At 45.2% G+C, this 17,327-nt stretch overlaps 1 protein-coding gene across 1 annotated transcript in view; it reads left to right on the forward strand.

The window, feature by feature from the left end:
* Nucleotides 1-17,327, forward strand: part of b4galt2 (UDP-Gal:betaGlcNAc beta 1,4- galactosyltransferase, polypeptide 2) — an 80,586-nt gene that overhangs the window by 8,369 nt on the left and 54,890 nt on the right. The window contains exon 2 of the mRNA XM_037458585.2: nt 2,876-3,712. Within this exon, the coding sequence (XP_037314482.2) occupies nt 3,280-3,712 (433 nt within the window). The 5' untranslated portion in view covers nt 2,876-3,279. The remainder of the gene's footprint in view (nt 1-2,875; nt 3,713-17,327) is intronic.

A 17,327-nucleotide genomic window follows, 5' to 3' on the forward strand; every position in this document is an offset into this window, starting at 1 on the left:
AACGTCTTTTTTTTGTATCTGGGAAAGGAGAACATAGACGCACAGTGCTCACACACACACACACACGCACACACACACACACACACGTTACTGATAATAGCCACGTAACACCTCCTTTTGTGTTCCTGCCGCGGTGGAGGATGTGAAGCACGGCTGCATGTTTGACAGGTCGGGGGGGGGGGTTCTCGCTTGGAGTGAGAGGCGGAGTGGGAAGAAATAATTACAAATGTACGTTTTCATTTGCACTTGAAGAAACGCGAACTAAATCCCGGGCACCCAAGTTGTGATGAAGGTGCGACTTTGGATCCCTTCGTGCCTGCGCGTGTGCGACCTCGGAGGCCCGGACTCGACCCCCCCCCCTCCCCCCGAGCCGGACCTGACTAAATGTTCCTGTTCATTGCCACAGATGTAGACCCATTCAGACACTTTCATCTGAATGTACTTGTTGACACGTGAGAGCGAGAGGGCGTCGTGTCGGGAAGCGAGGCATCCGTTACCTTCTTTATGTGACAAGAGGAGGAATTATTAAACAGGTACAGTGTGTTAAAGAGGTCCTTTTTTAAAAGCTCCTGGGCACGCTGAGGATGTGATGCAACGCCTGGATTTCATTGACTGCACTTTGTGACAAACGGGTTGGAACATTTACACACTGTCAATGGATCATGGTAGGGATTCACAGGAATATGAACATGGCCTCAAGAACAGATTTTTTTAGTATTTCTTTTTTTTTGTGACAAACCTCAAAAGACTTTTGCAGAAAAAAAAAGTATTGTTTATTTTTAATTTTGCAATATCATTTTGATCTGTATTTTGGATTATCCAATTAGTTTCTTTCGAAAGACAACTTTTTTCTGTGGTTTTCCGTGGAATATTGCAGAAAACCAGATGCGGTAAATACACATTTCTGCCTCCCTTATTTTATTTTCTTAAAAAAAGTGATTTTAATGTTTTTTTCAAAATGAAAATAAGAATAATGAAAATAAATATAAAATACTTTCATCCAATTTTGCAAACCATATTATTACAAAACCATAATATTACAAAAAAGATCTGTGTTTTTTCCAAATTGTTGATCACTCAGATGTGTGATTTGTCCACTGGACAGGAATTCATCCACATGTGTCATTCAGTTCTGTGAGGGTCACAAAGCTTGAAACCACAGTATTAGAACCAAGGCCTGCAGTGTTGTTATGATGTAAATTTCAAGGATTAATCTTAAAGGATGATATTGGTTAAGAAAATACATAAAAAGTTTAACAACATAAAAAAAAAAAGCGCCTTTCTGAAGCAGTTTATTTGCTGATGACAAACGCAGCGCGGTGCAAAGAGACCGTTTTGCCTGCTTTGTCACAAAAAGGTGTGAAGGAGTTTCCCCTGGCGGCGCCTTTCAAAAAAATATAAAATCAAATGTGCAAAACAAAGTGATGTTGAGCTCGTCGAACAGAAGAAAAAAAAAACCAAGCGTTTTGCTTGGAGTCAGACGCATCGCAGCGTCTCCGCGTGAACGTTTTAATGTTGGGAGAAAGACACGTGGAACGGCTGCGTTTTGGACACTATTTGAAAACGTCTCACCGGTCCATATTTAAATGATGAGTTCAAAGAGCTTTCTCCGCCTTGCAGCTCGTCCAGACGAGGACGCCTGAAAACAAGAAAAACACATTAACGCCGAAAAATGTTTCTCCCCGCGTGTGCAAACTGGGAATGGAAATGTGACAGTGTGTTAAGTTTCAGTTGTTAATTCCCCCCCCCGAAGCGGTGCTTCAAACGGTCTGATGTGTAAAACCTGCCAAAGAATCTAAATAGCGAAGGTTGTCACTTCAAATAGAAGATATTTGAATCCTAATGAGATCTAGTCATCGTCTGGACTGCAGAACGTGAGAGACTAAAAAAGCAAAAACAGTCCATCACACGGTCCAACACCTGTTGGGCACGGAGGGCAACCCCCCCCCCCCCCCCCCCCACACACACCTCCTGACACCTCCCCCTCCCCCCTCCTGTCCCGCAGCTCTGCAAGTTGAAGCAGAAAACGGGGCAAAGGTCAGACTGGCTCGCTGCAGGTCACGGATCCGGCAAATAAATCCCGACCCCGCACGAGCATTGTGGTGGGACGCCCCCCCATGAGCAGAAAATCCATCCCATTAACCCTCCAGATGTGCGCGCAAACACACACACACACACACAGAGTGGGCAGTCTTAACGCTGCTGCCCACGGACAAAAGAGAGGTGCAGCGGGTCAGTAAATAAACCCATAAACTCATTTCAGTCTTTAATGCCTTTGGCCTCAAACCCCCCCCCTTTAAGAAGCGACACATGAAACCTGTTCCCAGCCGGTCGGGCTCAGGCCCCTTCGCTCGTTGGGGGTGAGAAGCCACTGGTTGATCATTCGATTTATTTATTTTCTTTTTCTGACCATTTTGAATGTCGGCACAGGTGTCGTGTGGCCTCCATTATCCATCCTCCTCCAATTAACCAGAGTTAATATTCAAACATGAAGCCCCCCCCCCCACCCCCCCATCTCTCTCTCTCTTTCTTACTCTCTTTTCTTCTTTGTGTCAAAGTCCGGCTCCGGTTTGTCTTTACTGAAGACGCTTTTCGTGTCCTTTTCGTGGAATCTTTTAACTTCCCTGCAAATCGGGCGTATCAAAAGATCCAAAAACACTGAACACTGCCAGAGGGAGATCGACCAAGTCGGGTTCGATGCTTAACAGCGAGGTCACAGTATTCTGTGAAAATCCACAGCTAAGTGAGCAGCACCAGCAGCACGCCGCCGCCATCCTTTTACTTAAGCGTTTGATGAATTAGTGTAATTAAACTGTGCTTAATGTCATTTAATAGCTTCCCCGTCGTTTATTCTTTGTCTCTAATTGTCTTTCAGGCGCCTGAGACTTTAAAAGAGAGACGTCTAGAGAAGAGGACCATGTCCGCTCGTGATTCTGACCCGATGCCATAAGAAGAGGACTCGGGGGACCCGAAAAGATCCACCGCCGGGTTTTTAGGCCCTGGGATGATCACATGTCCACATCCGCCTCTGTCTGAAAACGGGGCCTTGTGTCTTTGTTCATTCATCAAAAACAAGTCAGTTTGTGAATGAGACCCCGGCCCTCCTCCCTCTGAGGCCCATTGCGACATCTTTTTTTTTTTTTTTTTTTTTTGTCATGCTGGGCACCAGAAAGCCGACCGTGTGGCCTCCCTATCTTCACTAAGGACCCCATGACAGAAGTCCCGTAGTCCCCACATGTCCCCATCAGAGATCCCACAGCAGCTGTCGGGGATGCGCGCATGCCTGTAGCCGCTCCGCGCCAGCGCTGCCGAGGCTGGCGGCCGTCCTCCTCGGCCATGACCCGGCTGATGTTGGGCCGCACGCTGGAGCGCATCTGCAAAGGCGTCCTGCTGCTGTGCCTGCTCCACTTCCTCATCATGATGATCCTGTACTTCGACGTCTACTCGCAGCGGTTCGACCTCTTCAGCCGCTTCAACAACGGCCGCAACGGATCCAGGAACAGCAGCAGCAGCGGCAGCGGCGCCGGCGGCAGCAGCAACGCCAGCGTAGGGGCGGCGGGGAGCGGGCACCACTTCTACTACTACAACCTCTCCAGGCCCAACGCCACGCTGGCCGCCGGGGAGCAGCTGGTGGCGAGCGCGCAGCCCGAGGGCAGTCAGACGCCCTCCCCCAAGCCGCTGCCGCCGTGCCCCGACAACCCGCCCGGCCTCGGTGAGTACGGCGTCACGCCGCGTCTGTACGCGTCTCTCCGCCCCCCTCCCCCCGAGCGCTGAGGAGAGGAGAGCGAGTCCTCATTCACATCAGTCTTTGACAACTGTAGGGTTTTTCCACCTGTGGCACTTCTCACCAAACCTGCAGGTGGTTCTGGCTCGTGGCAAATTTAAGCATTGGGGGGGGGGACACACACAGAGACCCAGAGGAGCCCGCTAACTCATACTTACTTGGCACTTTGCTGAGGCGCGTATAAGACAACCTGACCCGAGGGCCCCATTGCCTCAAGGCAAAGAAGCTCTTAGAATCTTTCGTTACCGACTTTCGTGAAGTCGTTTGATCCGTTTTTGTCCAGCGCGCCTTTTGTTGCGTTGGTTGTTTTTTTGCGGCTCGTGCACGACCCCCCCCCACCCCCCGATAACAGGAAACCATCGATTTAGCGCAATGGAAAGCGGCGATGAGACCTCGATCGGACTCGAAAGCCTGAGCGTGCGATGTTTCCAGCAGGCGTAGCGGTAACGTGGCTTTTTTTTCCCGTCTCAGTCGGCAACGTGAAATGGATTTTGATGTCAACGATTTACACTGCGGTATTAATGCGACCTCATAGGATCACAGCGGGGCTATTAGCAGAGATTCATGCAGTCACACACACACACACAGCCACACACACCGGCAGCTTTTTCTGAAAGGAATACTCAATTACGAATATTGAAATATCACTCAGACGTGAAGATTCGTTAAATAAAAGACGGAAAAAAAAACAAATGAGTCCTCAGATGAATCAACCAATCGTTGGATTAAGGGCCAATCAGGTCGTTGTCATGGCTGCGGCTCTCGATGCCTCGTGGCGGCAATCCCCCAATCCCGCATATGTTCCTCTGCACACTACAGACACACCTACACACACACACACACACACCTCATTATCATCAATATCCGTCCACCCAACAAATCAGAGGTTGATTGAGTCACACTAAGCCTCTGGTTTCCTAAATCTATAATTAGATAGTGGACACACAAACAAGGCGCTCACACACTCACAGATAATAGAGCTCGGGAAAGAGGAACTAATTCCTGCTGTTTTTTTTTTATTCCACTGATCCCGATACTAATGAGGCCGGGAAGAAAACTGCTTTTGTAAGGTGGTTGATCTAATGGAAGAAACATAGAGCGAAAAGCATGTCTCACGCACAGATTTCTTCTCTGGAGCTTAATGAGTAAAACCAAATAAAAATAACGCTCTGTTAAATTTCTGTAATGGCCATTTTGTATCTTTTTCCCCCCTCATCAGCTCTTCCTGGTTCCTCTGTGATTTTCTGCTTCTTGTATCTACTCGTTAGAGCTTGAGCCAAAGATATCTGGAGACTCAAGCGCTGGTCATGCTTTGAAAACTAACCGTGTTTGATGATCCGTGGGTTTATTTTCACACTATTCAATATATTCTTCCCCTTTTCGGGATAATGAATCAATAACGAGCGGTTTTGTGCCGCGCTGCAGACTATTATTGCCGCACGTGGGTCGTTGACATAACGGATTCATCTTCCTTTTGTCGTAGCCGCATTCTGCTGACGCCATGAATATGTCTCTTATTTTCCTCCACCTGTTTCCTCAGAAAATGAGTTTTTTTTTTGTTTTTTTTATCAACTTAATCCCTCCTGAGCTGTGGCAGTGTCACCATTTTTTTTTTCTCTCTCCTTTCTGTCTTTTTTTTTTTTCTCTGTAAACGCGTTGCTCTGATTTGATAATGAGGTTTGCAACGCGCTCCGGTGAAGCCGCGAGTGCGAGATATACAGCTGTCAGGTGTATTTGTCTGAAGCCGAGCTTCACTGATTCCATTATTTGGCCCGTGGTGTTTGGCTCCTGTCGCCGACTCTGGATTTTGGCATGCGCACCGTGCACAGGTGTACCCTTGTAGCTTATCTCTTGCCTTTTCTGGTTGATGGAGAGGCTGGAGGTGGAGGGGGGGAGGGGGGGGGGGGGGGCGTAATGAACAGGATGCGGGGAAGGACTGAGCGAGGCTCTTTTTCAGTCACAGGTGCAGAGACAGAGAAAGGGGGGGGGATCTAATGGATGCTGGTGCGATGGTGGGTGTGAAGCGCGGCGGGGCGAGGGAGGAGGGATGGAGCGATGGAAGCGGCGGCAGGTGGGGGAGAGGTGAGGGGGGGTTTCGTGGGAGAAGAGATGAACTGTGGGTAGGCGCGCGCCCACACACACACACACACACACACACACACACACACACACACACACATGCATAAAGAGAGAGAGGGGAACAAACAAACAAGCCCTTGGCTGTCCCAGAACACCAGCTGACAGGTGCTCCCTGTATGGGTGGCTTGCATCCACAGTTTATTTCCTGTGTGTGTGTGTGTGTGTGTGTGTGTGTGTGTGTGTGACCTGGCATGCTAGATATGTAAATCACCTGTTTTTACAAAAAAAAGAAAATTCACTCTGGGAATTGAGAAAGTTCATCTTTTCTCAGCAAAAAAAACATGGAGATTAGCCATGGAGATTGAAAACCAGCTGTTTTTTTCCTCTATTTTTCTAGTTATTTCAAACCTGGCTGGGAAAAATAGTTCTTAAATGTATTATTGATGATTGATAATTTCAATTTGTCGTTTATTTTTAAGCAGAGGGCTTCATATTCTAAAGCAATAAAGTGCATTAGAGCCCTGCTGGTTGGGTACATGTCATTTCACGACTATTTTTCCAACTCCCTGTATTGTAAGATCCAATTTCTCTATATTTTGTATCTTTATTTCTGATTACGTGGATAGAGATATCATCTACAGTGATGTGCACACGTTACACGTTCTACTGGATGCTTTCAGTTGAACCTCATTATGTAGGAACATGAATCTGGAGGCATTATATCAACGCTGTCTAAGGGTTTTTTTCACGAGTCGATTTGGAATCTTTGAAATAGATAGAAGTCTAATTACATAGATAGTCCTCTAATTACCACGTTGCCCTCTTTTTTTGTCCCTGTTTGGGAAACCTTTCCCACCGTTACGTGTGACCTTCCCTCAAATTCAAACGAGTTGCTGCATATGGGAGTTTTTAATAAGCAATTTTCTACTTGTGGCCCGTCTTTGTGTGTGAATAATTCTAAATCCTAAACCCTATTATCTATTCTCCCCCATTAATCACTTCCTCCTACACGCACAACTCTCGTACACTCAAGCGCTTAGGCCACACACATACACACACACACACACACACACACACACGAGCATGCAGCTCAGTGGGAAGCTACAAACTGTTTTCCAGTCCTTGTTTTAATTGGATGCTCTACAGGGGTTTTTGCTCTTCTACGGATGATACAGACTCAAAGCAGGATGTTTCTGAGCCAAGACATGAACGACTTGACTGAACACGAACTAAACATTAAACACACTTTGTGGATTACATACAAATTTAGATATATTTTGTTTTACCTTATATCTCTGTGAAAATCGGCACCGTGGAGCTACTACAGAAAAAAGTCAATTCGGGAGTTGGTATCTTGTCCCTTACTGAACTTTGCAGTACGTCTCCTGTGTTTGAGCCAATGAACGTGAACCAGCCTTCCTCAAAAGTCTTTAACATTTGTAAACAGCTTCCTGCTGAATTGGCGTTTTATTTTGAAAAGGCATTTCATTTCAAATGAGGAAACACTTGACAATGGTATGAAGATTGGTGATGTTTGTGTCATCCCCCCCCCCGTAAATCATATCAAGATCAATGGAGACGTTAACATTACGTATATTGTTTTCATATATTGGTTTCTGTTTTATTAATTAATTCTGTTTCACCCTGTAAAATGTTGTAAAACCACAGAAACAGGATTAAGAAATATGCCCTCAAAGGATTTATCTGTTTCCTCACCTATGGCTGCGTTTGGAAGGCAAAATAAATAAGCCAATAAACAACGCTGTCCGGGGGAAGCGGCCACAGCTGCTGACAACATAAAGGCTTCCATAACTTCATTAAAAGGGCCCCGCTTCGCCTCCTCGGCGCCTCTCACTTCTTTCCTCGCCACCACTTGGGCTGCGTGTGCGTTTCCACCCACGTGTTACAGCAAAAAAAAAAAACAAATGTCATCAATTGCTCCGTCATTTGCTCCCGTTCGGATAGGTGGAGCCGACCTTCTTTGTCTCTCCTTTTGCGGGGGGAACATTTTCTCTCCTCGAACGGCAGTCTCTCGTTCCCTCCGTTTCATTTAGTGCCCGATTTTAAAGGAGCAAACGTCTGTGCTTTCATGCTGTGGAACACGAGCTGGAAATCGGCCCTTTTCAGAAGGTGAAACGAGGCGTCCTCGTGTCTGCGTGCGTGTGTGTGTGTGATCTCCCCCCCCCGTCACCACTGTGCGGATTGAGGAAATGTGATATGAGGCCAGAGAGGACACCTCCGGGGCGTTCGGTTTGTGTCTCCTGGAAGACGCCGCCAGATGGACGACATGTCTACCAGGACATTTTAGAGCACTTCATGCTTCCTTCAGCAGACAAGCTGTATGGAGATGCTGACTTCATTTCCCAGCAGGACTTGGCACCTGCCCACACTGCCAACATTTTTTTAATTTGGGGTTTTTGTAAGCCGCATGGCATAATCATCCAAAATTATATCAAATAAAGGCTTGAAATATCGTACTTTGCTGGTAATGAGTCTATATAATATATTTGTTTAACCTTTTAAGTTGAAATAAAGGAACTTTTGCACGATATTCTAATTTTTTCGAGTTTCACCTGTTACATCCCGTCCAGCGTGTTCTGGTATGCACACGTGCCTTTTGCCGTCTCTTTGACCCGCATCCGCACGGACGCCGATGGAAGCGATCAATGTAAAGGCTGCATCCTTCTGATCGCTTTGGTATTTCAACGTTGGAAACGTTCTCTCCTAAAAGAGAACCAGGGGTCCTTCTTTTTGGTCCCGTGCTTCCACCGGGTCCAGTTTCTAGGCCTCCGTGATGAAATAACGGTTTCCGGAAACATTAGCAAGGATCCATGCGTACTGGATGTGCAATTAATGAATATCCTGTTGCTTGTGTGTGTGTGTGTGTGTGTGTGTGCGTGCTTAGCTTGCACCCTTCATGTGTTTACAGTTAAAAAGCCTCTCCTCTCGCCTCCCGCTCTCTCGGGTTTCAGAATGACTACGAAGACGTGTGCGCTCTAACAAGCGCACTCTCCGAGTGATTAACGACAGAACGCACACACACACACACACTGCCTCCTCACTGCAGAACACACACCTCTCTTTCACTTTCTTCCTTTCGCTTCCTTTTCTCTCACCGGCCTCGGTTTCATTTTCTCTCTCGGATCTTATGTAGTTGTTTTTTTTTGTGTTGACAGATTCCAGAAAAAAATGAGAAATGGGGGGGGGGAGATATGGAAGGAAGGGAAAAAAAAGCTACTGTGCTCAATGTAAACATTGGGAGGAAACAAATAAATATAACCGATAACCAACAACTAATGGAAAAATAGAGAGCGCAGTGACTGGAATAGGAATGACATTTCCATAGATGGCATCTCTGAGGCGGCAATTTCCAACTCAGTCATGCAGTACATCATCCAGATAGTTTGGGAAATATTGATTCTTACTATATTGTTTTATTTTCACCTTGTGTGTGTGTGTGTGTGTTTTGTTGTGGCACAATGTGGAAACGAGCTGCAAACAAAGAGAGCATTTTCTTCCTTACAAAGGATCCCGAATCAGTAAAAACCATCTTCATGTTTTTTCAGTAGAAGCCGCGTTGAATTGATTCTTATAAGCAAAGGATTCCCACACCCTTTCATTTATAATGAGACGGGCCGTTTAAAAAATAATAATTCAACTGTAGGAAAAGAAAAGTTAGAATTGAAGCAAATTGAAATTGCCACGTTAAATTCACACGAAATATGGATATTGAACAGTTTGATTTATTTGCTTTGTTTATTGGTTGCTAGGTAACAGAGAGGCAGAGAAGTAACATAAGGTGAGGAGTGTGAGTTATTGTTGCAGGAACGGACAAAATAGAGTATTCTTCTTCTTCTTCTGATGTGAAAGGGAATTGCAAATCAGCAAAAACGATTAGAAAAGAAAACAATGGTGCATATTTATAGTAGATTTCCTGAACTAGGACAGAGGGAAAATAATAGATGCACAGAAAAAAAGAGTCCGTTCTTACCTGCTACTTTGGTGTGTTTTTTCTACTTTGTGTTTTTCACTGTATTAATTTGCCATCATTTTTATATTCTTGATACCCTCTTGAACTTGTATTAAATTAACTAATCATATTCTTTGCGAATTGAGGTGCAAACAGCCTTTTTGCGATGATGATGATTTATTGGCTTCATTTACTTTGCTTTGTTTCAGTATTTGTTGGCTTCTAAATGTCTTTTAGTGTGTGTTTGTGTGCGGATGTGAAGTTAACGACGGATGGCACGAAGGGATCAGCGGGATCAGCTGACATCAAACGTTTTATCGGATTTTGTCACGGAGCGAGAAGAGAATATTTTTTAATGATTTCTCAAGAGTTCACGCTGACGTGTTACGAACAAGGTCTGATGGTCATCATGAATCCTCAGGACCCTCCGGGGGGAGAAAGAAAATCCCGCTTCTGTACGTTGATTTGTTCATTTGTGTCACAAAGATGCAACCGATTGTTAGCATCAGAATGCATGTGAAATGATGCCATAGTATCACATCTATCATAAAACGATATCTATCACTGCACCTTGGAACCCGCGAAGCTGATTTCAGTCCAATCATCGACACGCTGGAGGCGACTGAACTGTGTTCTTCCTTCTTGCAGCGGCTCGGCGTCTGATTGGGCAGCTGAAGATGGATGGAAGCTGGCGTTTGTTCATTTTGCCGCACTTAAAGACAATCATGGATCAGGTACTTTAAATACAAACAAAACACTATTCGCTGGATTGAGGGATTGAGGGATTTTTTTTTCTGCAGACGTTCGAGGTCCCCAGAGGATGTACCACCGTGGCCTCGTCGTTTTGAGGATGCTTTAGCTGACCTTAGTACACAAATTGTGTTAACTTTGCTGATCCTCTGCGTTTTAATTTGCATTAAAAACCGCACACACCCATCACGCACTTATGTGACTGAACAGATGTGCAGGGGGGGGGGGTGGGGGTTGTCAATATTTCTATCTATAGGGCCACGTTTTTTTCAAAGTCTGTGCAGCAGTTTACGTCACAACGTTAAATAGTTGAGTCTATTTTCTTACGTGAGGGATTGTGTGTTTCTCGTTAATTTCACTGTTGATTTATGCATTTCCAGCAAAAATTAAGGAATTATTTTCAATTGAGTTGATTTTTTTCATCCGAGGTTTATTTGAGACTTGAGCCTGCATTCAGAGTGGCGGCTTAGCGGCGTGTGTTGAAAAAACCCCAAAGGGCTTTCAAGTTTTCACACATTTTCAGTGTTCTAGCAGATTTTCCTCTGATGCTTTAAGCAAATTAAGTATCTTGAAGTTTTAATGTTCAAGAGACGTCCAGATATTAGTGTGGTTTCCTTTTTAAACTTGATTATTTTCTAAGAAAGTGGAATTTAAAGGAATAAGATTGGACAATATAAAAAGTGAACTGCACGTCCTGTTATTGAATGATGAAAATGAATTCATCTTGAATTGAACTTTATCAATTCATTGGTGGATGCTATTTGCAGTTGTTTGTCTAATGCTGTTTTAATCTTTTTGCTGTAAAGTTTTTGGACCAATTTGGAACTTGGAAGCTGCAATCTTGTTTCTTTTCTTTGTTTTATTACGCTGGGAACATCAGGGTTGAATTAAATAGCTTTAGCAAGTTGTTTGATAGATTGTAGGTCAACATGAACATCTTAAGAACACTTTGTGATGGTCGCCACCTAATTCTGGGCTGTTGAATTAAATACCTTTTGTGTTTAATCGATACCAAATCCACAGGAAGGAGAAAAATTGGATGCAACAAATAAGGAGTCCATTGTTTGTTTGTTTTTTGTCTTGGCCAGAAAAACACACATTGTGGTTGTGACTTTTCATTTAAAAGAACAGCATTCTGGCTGTTTTCTGGCCGTACACGACGCACAACGCATGAAATAAAAAGCGTGATCCCTCAGCACGTGGGTCGTTGAGTCGTCGCCGAGCGCCGGGCTAAACGCACGCGAGAAAATTCGGCGTCACAATTTAATTACGCACGCCGCGGCTCAGCCAGAAGTGTGCGCAGATGAGCGGCTGCCGTTGGACCATCATGTCTCGCGGATTAGTATTGTGAGAGATTTTCATGTGGATTAGTTAAAAGGATTATTTACTGGTGGAAGCGGCGCCGGCGCACCACAAATAAGGGGTTTGGATATACTGTGTTTGGAATTTAAATGAATGTGATAAGCACTCGCTGCTGAATCACAGGGAAATAAAATCCACTAAATAAAAAATGTCACTTCGTCGTTTGTGCGTTGTGTTACTTCAGCCTTCTGCAAAACGTCGTCCAGACCAGATCCAAAACTTAAGAGACTAAATACCTCCCCGGGTTAATAATTCAGCACAGAGGAATGAGTGATGGAGCAGGAAGACACGCAATAAATGAGAACCAGGAGCACAAAATCACGGAGGAGACAAAAAGACGAGAGAGAGAGAGATGAGCTGATGATGAAAAGATTATAGATAAAGAGTAATAGAGGAGGTGCTGGGGAGGATGGGGAGGAGGAGGAGGAGGAGGGGGAGGGGGGGTGGATCGTGTGAAAAATATATAAAGAAGAGAGTGGCTTGGAGAAGAGTTTAGTATGCCAGAGGCAGCAGCAGTGTCTGGAGAGGCCACATCCTCCATGAGAAGAATAGATGTATTTAGACTGGGTTTAACACACACACACACACACACACACACACAGGTTAAACCTAGGATGTGTCGTCTCTGTACACTTTGAGGGCTGCAAAAGTAATTTCCCTTCATCACTTCTGATTCTTTTCTTCACACGTCACAAGATTCTTGACCACATTTTATCAACTAATATAAAAGTTGTGTTTTTTCGACTGCCTTTTTTTATCGGGCCTAGTTGTCTTTGGGTCTCAGGTATCAGGTAAAATCATCATTTATGGGCAGTTTGATTCTGGTTGTGGATCTTTACTTCATGTCACCCCCCCCCTCCCTCTCTCTCTCTCTCTCTCTCTCTCTCCCTATCTTTAATATGGGCCTCTTTTCTCAGCCATTATTAAAGCCAACATTAATTCACGCGCGTCGGATTCGTTTAGCTTTTCCGTGGCTTCGCTCTGGATTGGGTTTGAAAAGTTGGAGCGCTGGAAGATATTTCAAGGGGCTCAGTTGCCGCCCGTCCTCCCCATTGTAAAAATCAACCAACATCACAGACTGTCGCCTGCTTTGTAGATCAGAAGGTTTTTTTTTCTTTTTTTTTTCTGCGAGGTGGTTTGAAGGACTCTCCGGTTCCGACCCACCGCTCACCATGAGAACCCATAAGGAAAAAGGCGGGGAAAAAAACTCCGACCTCACGTCGCGTTACGTGTGCCCAAAGACAGACACGGACAGTTGGAAAGAGGACCGAGTAGAGCGTGAAGGGGGGGGGGGGGGGGGGGTTTCAGAAGCCGTGCTTTTCAGGTGTTTAATTATTGACATTTTAAAATGCAATAACAACAAGCCCACGAACACGGCGTTCCTCTTGATGCCTCTGCTCATCCGTCGAGTTTTTCTTTTTTTTTCTTCTTTTTTTCTCCCCCGGCCCTTTGTTGGGCTGCATGGTTCCCACGACTGGCTGCAGGAATCCAAGCACAACGCTGCTGCTGCTGCTGCTGCTGCTGCTGCTACTGGCGCCTGAGAGCAACAAGAAGGGCCGTGGATGGAATCAGCCTCCATTCAAGGAACGGCAGAGTCCTCCGCTCGAGGCTTTTCTGTTAGTTCACCGCAGCGATGGAGAGAAACGAGACAAAGCATCAGATGCGGATGATCAGTCTGTAATGGAAAAATGTAACTGGTTTTAATAATAAGCAATTTAAATTAATATATTTGATTGATTTATTTCTACTCTAATCTGTTTTATCTTGCTTTTGCGGGTTGGGCTTTTAAACAGAATTATTACCGACTAAACAAATAATCAAGAATTTGGCCTAATCAGTAACAATAAAAAAAACAATGCAGCAACAAGAAGATTATTAGATATTTAATAAGTGAGATACTGCTCATGGGCAACTGTGCAGCTTCCACAGAGCAGCGCGTTACATAAGCGCACAGTCACCGTTTCTGTAGCGACCGCTCTGTCAGTCGCACAAACACACACACACACACACACATTCACACGGACGCAAGCACGTACACAAAGCACGTCAGCATGTAGCTGCCAGACATACTGCGCAATAACAACAATAACATGCACAGAGACACTGTAGTAATAAACGCAGACAAACATGTACATATTTTGGCAATCTCGCTTTCACAGACACGCACACGCCCACATACACACTCACACTCGAGAGAGAGAGAGAGAGAGAGAGAGGTATTTTGGAGCTGCTCAATTTCCAGACAAAAGCAAAAGCCTCGAGCGGAGACCCACCTGAGACTGTTACCCTCACACCTCACCTGTCCCAATTTGTCTTTGAGCGTCTGTGTGTGTGTGTCTGTGTTTGTGTGTGTGTGTGTGTGTGTGTGTGTGTGTGTTTGCTTCGGTAGACACTGAGTTCCAATTACGACTCCTCAATCGCACTTCAATTACTTGTGAGGAGTTCATGTAGGCCGTCAGGGAGACGCAGCCTGTTTTCTCTCACCTGACACACACACACACACACACACACGCGCGCATGTTCATCACTGATCCAGACACATCCACATTCGCTTGTTGGAAAGCCGTGGAAATGCACGGAGGAGTGTGTTCATCACCACAGCTCAGTCCCTCTCATCCGCCTTCTTGATGATGCTGTGTGTTGCCCATCATCGTCATCGTCATCATCATCATCATCATCATCATTCTCTCATTAGACAATGGGAAAAAGAATAAAACGAGGCAAATATCAGTGGTGCAGGCTAAAGTTTCCCTACAACTACGGTATCAGATTGATTGCAATTCTCTTCATGCCTTCACTCTTTGCAAATGTTGTCTTGTTAAAGTGCTGATTGAGGTTTAAAAAAAGGTTAAAGAACCAATCATTGTTGCATTACTTCCGTCTGCGAGGCGATCAGAATCCAAACACTTTGAGACGGATCCCCACAGGAGGGTTAAATTCTCAGGGAAAGAGTGATGAAAACGTTCCACCGGGTATATTTAACAACATCTCCGCAGTTGACCTAATAAGGAAAAAACGAATCAACGCAGCAGCTTTGCGATAAGCAGCAACACGCGCTCTGATCGCATCTCGACTCATCTGATCTCCTAACAGGGGAAATTAAAACTGCCTCTCTGCCCTTCACGGCTCGGGCGTGGGAAGACGATCCGCGCTGGGGTGCGTCTCGTCATAATGACATCATCCCCCCCGCGCGCTTCGCATGGACGTGTCTGGGGGGGGGGCTTGTTGTCATTTAGAAGAAAACATCGAGCTCGTGACGAGGCGGCAGGTCCGGGTCGGCCTGGCATTCGGCTTGATTAGAACCGATGAGGCCTAAAACACGCAGTGCAACAACATGCTCAACTGAAGCCTCTGGATGAAAAATGTCTGCTTGAGATTTGACATACGGGAAATATCAGAATAGGACAATTAAGGATTAGGACTAACGAGGCACCGACATGATATTACATTAGAGTACATGTCATTTAGCAGACGACTTGCAATGAGTGCTTTTCAAACGTAGAGATACAAGCTCAGAGGAACAAGAAACAAGGAAGTGCAATTTTTGTCAAATAAGCAGTTTCAAAACATGTTATAGAAAAGTGCCATAATAAGGACAATTTAAGTTCTTCAATTTGTTAGTGTTTTAGTCAAGGTAGAGTCCGAAGAGGTGTGTCTTGAGATGTAGAGGCTCTCTGTGGTCCCGATGTCGTCAGAGAGCTCCTTCCACCATCTGGGAGCAGGACAGCGAGGTTTCTCTCAGTGAGGGAGGAACAAGCAGCTTGATGCAGACGCGGAGCGGAGCGTGCGGGTTGGGATGCAGGGTTTCGCCGTGTCCTGGATGCGGGCCGGACCCCCGTCCATGCACAGCGTGGCCCGTGAGCGCCGGTGCTTTGAACTGGAATGCGGGCCAAAGAATGGCGTTATTTGTTTAAAAAGTGGTTTATTGTTGGCGTCTCCATCTAATGCCTCCCTTTGAGAGTGAGAGCGGGCCATGGAAGCAAAGTGTGACGGAGCTTTCAAGGTCAGCCGTGACAGATCTGTTGTGTCTGTGTTCTTTTAGCAGATTGTGAAAGCATTTTCTTTTTTTATTGATTGATGGGCTCACAAAAGCTAGAATCTTACTTAAGTTCCATGTTTTTGCACAAAGTAAATTAACTGCTGACAGAAACATTGTTTCTCATAATCAGACTCTTTTTTTTCAACTGCAATTAAACAGTCGACCGAGTGTTTGTGTCTGCAATCTGCAAAACAATGTTTGTGTAAATCATCCACTTTCATTCAAATCAAAGAGGTGAGCAGATATGAAACGAAACACACACACACACACACACACACACACACAGATGATGTTCAGCGGTGTGAGGAGGATTTTAAGGGCCTACGAGTGAGATTTCTTACTTCTACTTTTTCTAACATTCAAAGTACAAAGTTTTTTTTTTTTTTTACTAAAATGAGGAAAAACCTCTTTGAGCTCTTAAAGTCTGCGAATTTGGCCGTTTCTAAATCGTAATATTCATCGAATGTCATCTGTTTCTGGTTTTTAAGGGTTGACTCATAGTCAAGTGAAGACTATCTTCACCTTGCCAAACTTTTTTTTTCTTATTATCTGCCTTCACCTACTTTCTCTTCACGTCACTGATGGTTATTGTATTATTTCGTAATGGCACCAACGGTCGACCCTGTGATCGCGCCTCATTATCAATCGATAGGTATTTGCAAATGAAACCCACATTTTCGCTCGGCTCCACTTTGTTAATTGTAAATCGAGCTGTGGGTTCCCATGGCAACCAGCCCTGGTTTATTAATTCATTTCATCTCCAGCACTTGCCACCGGCGTACCGTCCATCGGGCTAAGGCTCCACATCTGGATCTTAACGAAGTCCTACAAAGTGCTGTGCTGCATCCCTCCCATTATTAACCCACTTTTGAGGGATTTCTTCTTTCTCTCGTGTTAAACAAACGCCGTGCTTCTGTGAATCTGAAAAATCAGGAAAGCGGTTTATGGAGTTTATGGAGACAAACTGTACCACAAGCGCAAGGCAGGCAGGCAGGCGGGGTCCCACCGTTTGAGGTATCGGCCTCATTTATGTTTCTCCCCCGCTGTTGTCATCGCGTTGAGGCGCGCGCCTCACATATGGCGAGCCCTGCATTGTTTTTCGGCCGCGTGGGCCGACAGCAGAAGCTTAAGTGGCGATTCGTCACCTCGTCCCACGTCTCTCCGTGTCGGCGCCTATTGTCCGTGGGGGACTGGCGGATTTGGCTTCACGCGTGAATCTGAACCGTGTTGTAGTTTATTGTTTTTATTCTTGGCCATTGTTTCTACCCACATACGCGTGTTTTTTTTTTCTTCTTTTTTTAAATCCTCTTCATTGTATCACACATCCCGTGGCGTTCATGGCG

The sequence above is a fragment of the Pungitius pungitius genome, chromosome 15 (assembly GCF_949316345.1).
Source record: "Pungitius pungitius chromosome 15, fPunPun2.1, whole genome shotgun sequence".
NCBI classification, from domain to species: Eukaryota; Metazoa; Chordata; class Actinopteri; order Perciformes; family Gasterosteidae; genus Pungitius; species Pungitius pungitius.